Here is a 3848-nt window from a genome sequence, read left to right as displayed (position 1 = left end):
ATGGGAATGGGAATGGGAATGGGAATGGGAATGGGAATGGGAATGGGGCAGGCATGGTGCAGGCACAGCACGGCGAGGGCTGCTGGAACGGGAGCGGTGCGAGCACAGTGCGTGCACACAGCAGCACAGAGGCTGGGCCGAATTCCTGCAGCCCCGACGGCTGCACCCTGCGAGCAGGGAACCAAAGCGCTGCGGGAGGAAGGGGAGCAGCGAGCCGAGCAGCTCCGAGTCCCAGCGGGGCCAGCAACGCCAGCGCTGCTCCGCGCTCTGCAAACCCCGGTCGGCGCGGTGAGCCGTGCCCGCCCCGCTCCCTCCTGCCGCTCAGCTTCGCTCTTCTTACCGATGGATTTTCTTTTTTGGGGGGAGCTGTATTTGCTCCTGACATCTAGCGGCGCCTCTCTGCAGAGCGCTGAGTCACTCGGTGCCCGGTGCACGAGTCGCTGCCCCCGGGCTGCAGCAGCGCGGCTCTGCTTTCTGGGTCGCAGAGGCGGTTGGATGGATGGGGTCGGTGCACGGGAAGGAGCTCTGCTGAGCGGTTGGGGCTGCAGCAGCTCCTGGTGTGCGATTTGCAAGGCTGTGCAAGGTGGGGGGGGGGGGGGGGGCGGGGTGATGTTGCAGCCCCGCAGAAGTTCACCTCGGAGAGCAAAAGGCGAAATGCGGATGCTTTCCCCAGACGCCCGCTGCTCCCCTCCCGGCCCGTTGCATGGCAGCGCTCACCGCGTCCCTTCCTTCTCTCCGCAGTTGTGAAGGAGCCCTGAGGCCGAGCTCAGCCACGCCGATGCCATGGAGGGGGCTCTGCCCACGCTCCCCCCAGGTAAGGCTCGGGGCACGGACTGAGCTGGAGTTTGTGCTTTGTCAGAGGTCTTCTCCAATCTGAACGACTCCACGAGCAGACATGGTGGGATGGGTTGGGGTCGGATTTGACCTCGGAGGTGTCGTCCCATCTGAATTACGAGTGGGCACGGTGGGGTGGGTCGGCAGCCGGCGGGGGAAGGGGGTCACCATCCCTATGGGGGCAAAGGGAGGCTGACAGAGCTGCAGGGACGTGGGGACGCACTTGGGTGGGAGGGGGTGATCTCACAGCTCTCATCCAACCCAACTGGAACCGTTCTGCCATTCCACGAGAAGAGCTGATAACGCCGGGGCTGAAGAAGTCTCACCCCCCAGCCCCCCACGAAGCAGCCAACACGGCTGTCATCGCAGGTAGGGGCTGCCCCCCAGTGCCCCCAGTGCTCCCCATACACAGCATGGGGCTGAACTCCTCTCCTCTCTTCCCATCAGTGGTCATCACGCTGGTGTTCCTCACCCTGCTGACGGTGCTGGTGGTCATCGTCATCTACCTGTACAGAAACAAGGGCAGCTACCTCACCTACGAGCAGCCGGTGGCCGAGGAGGAGGCAGCCGTGCAGATGGAGGATGAGCCATCCAAGGAGAAAGAGGAATATTTCATATAGGGTCCATCTCATGTCGCCTGAACCTCCTGAGTCTGATCTCTGGCAGCTTTTCTTTTCTTTTTCTCTGTAATTTATTAATTAAGGCAGAGGAAGGTGAAGGCCAGGCATGCTGCTGCCTGCCTGCAGCTCCGCACCCCATCCCCTCCCTAGGGTGAATTCAATACAGCCCAGTGACAAACGCTCCAAGAATTGCTGTTGTTCTGCCTTATCTCGCCACACAATCGAGCGATTCTGCTCTGGGTTTAGCAGCAGGGTCATTAGCATGGCGGGCTCATTAGCATGGCTAATTAGGAGGCGAATCACAGAGTCACAGGATGGTGGGGTTGGAAGGGAGCTCCAGGATCACGGAGCTCCAACCCCCCTGTGCCATGCAGGGCCACCAACCTCCACGTTTCACAGCAGCCCAGGCTGCCCAGGGCCCCATCCAGCCTGGCCTCCAACACCTCCAGGGATGGACGGGGCATCGCAGCCTCTCTGGGCAGCTGTTCAGCCCCTCACCGCTCTCACAGCACACAACTTCCCTGACATCCAGCCTCCATCTGCCCTCCCTCAGCTTCATTTCCCCTCGTCCTGCTGCCATCTCCCCTTGCATAGAGCTGCCTCCCCTCCTGGCTGCAGGCTCCCTGCAGGCACTGCAGGCTGCACTCAGCTCACCCCCAGCCTTCTTTTCTCCATGCTGAACGAGCCCAGCTCCCTCAGCCTGGCTTTGCAGGGCAGTGCTGCAGCCCCTGCTCATTTCCAGCTCCTCTGGACCCTCTCCAGCAGCTCCCTCCCTTTCTGTCAGTGTCCCCTCTGTGTCCCCTTCATTTCTCACGACGCTCTGTCCTTCTCACCCCAATCTCTGTCTGTGTCCCCACATCTGTGTCCCCATCTCCCCAGTCTGCGGCTCTGTGTCCCCCTCACCCCAAACCTTCTCAGTGTCCCCTGTGACACCAATCTCCCCCCATCACCCCAAGGGTGTCCCCTCCTTTCCCCTGGCACTGTGTCCCCATCCCCCCAATCTCCGTGTCCCTTCCTTGTCCCCACATCTGTCTCCACGTGACCCCAAACTCTGTGTCCCCTGTTTCACCATATCCCCACGCTGTGGCACTGTGTCCCCATCCCCCCAATCTCCTTGTGTGTCCCCACATCTGTGTCCCCATCTCCCCAGACTCTCTCGGTGTCCCCTCTGTGTCCCTATGACCCCAAGCTCTGACAGTGTCCTCCTGTGGCACTGTGTCCCCACCCCCCAACCTCCGTGTCCCCACATCTGTGTCCCTGTGAACCCAAACTCTCAGTGTCCCCTCTGTTTCCCCATTTCCCCAGTCTGTGGCTCTGTGTCCCCATCACTCAGTTCTGGCACTGTCCCCTTTGTGCCCCCATCACCCCAAACTCTCACAAGAGCAGAGCAGAGGGGGACGATCGCCTCCCTGTCCCTGCTGCCACCCCTGTGCTGATGGAGCCCAGGATCCCATTTGCTTTCCGAGCTGCAGTCACACACTGCTGGCTCACGTTCAGCTTCTCATCCCTCGGGACCCCCAGGTCCTTCTGTGCAGGGCTGCTCTCAAGGATCTCCTTCCAGTTTCTATGGATGCCTGCCATTCCTCCGGCCCAAGTGCCAAACTCTGCCCTTGGCCGTGCTGAATCTCATCAGCTTCACCCTGCCCACCTTCCCAGCCTCTCGAGGTCCCTCTGAACGCCATCCCTTCCTTCCAGCCGCTCAGCTGGGTGCCGTCAGCAAACCTCCTTCCCATCATGCCCCAAACTGAAGCCAAAGCAGGAGGAAGTTTGCAAAACTGGCAGCAGAGGGGAAGAGCTTCAGCAGCGCCGCAGCACGGGATGGGAGGAAGCCATGCAGGTTTTGGGGCTTGGGGGGAAGCGAAGCAAACGTTCTCCGGCGTTCAAATTTTCAAAATAAGTCTTTATTCTACTTTTTTTTTTTTTTTTTTTTCTCGTTTCTTCTTTTTTAGTATAAAAAAAAAAACCAAAAATCCACGAGTTAAGTGCACCACAGTGAATACAGAGAGAGACAGAACGCGGATCTTCCTTTAACAGTCGGTCGATGGTCGAACACAACACAGAGGGACGCGATTTTACACCCAACCGAAACCTCCTGATAAAACAGATCTGAATGCTGAGCTTTGTTTTGTTTCTTTCTTTCTTTCTTTCTTTCTTCCGTAAAACAACAACAACAACAAAAAGGAAACATTGAGGATCCCTGAAATGTTTTTTATCGCCCTACTATGAGTCCATCGCACCCCCCGGCTGTTTTGCTGTGTGTGTTCCTATAGGGACCCACAGCCCAGACGCTGTGACACTGTGTGGGGATGGGGGGCAGCCCCTGTTTGACAACAGTGGGGTGGGGGTGGGGGGGCAGGAGTTGAAAAAGGGGGAAAAAATGAAAGGGGGGGGGGG

General features: G+C 58.9%; 1 protein-coding gene across 1 annotated transcript; it reads left to right on the top strand.

Annotated features, from left to right (window-relative positions):
- The first annotated feature begins 248 nt into the window (after positions 1-248).
- On the top strand, positions 249-1643 carry LOC122189017 (small cell adhesion glycoprotein). The gene is made up of 4 exons (XM_042887787.1): positions 249-583; positions 742-814; positions 1129-1203; positions 1282-1643. Exons 2-4 carry the CDS (start codon positions 784-786, stop codon positions 1452-1454), a joined length of 279 nt encoding a protein of 92 aa, XP_042743721.1. The 5' UTR covers positions 249-583; positions 742-783; the 3' UTR covers positions 1455-1643.
- Positions 1644-3848: the final 2205 nt, after the last annotated feature.

The sequence above is a fragment of the Lagopus leucura genome, unplaced genomic scaffold (genome assembly GCF_019238085.1).
Source record: "Lagopus leucura isolate 7727_CA_CO unplaced genomic scaffold, USGS_WTPT01 Super-Scaffold_100110, whole genome shotgun sequence".
Classification (NCBI taxonomy): Eukaryota; Metazoa; Chordata; class Aves; order Galliformes; family Phasianidae; genus Lagopus; species Lagopus leucura.
Note: the sequence above shows the minus strand (reverse complement) of the source record. Positions and strands in the feature narration are given on the sequence as shown.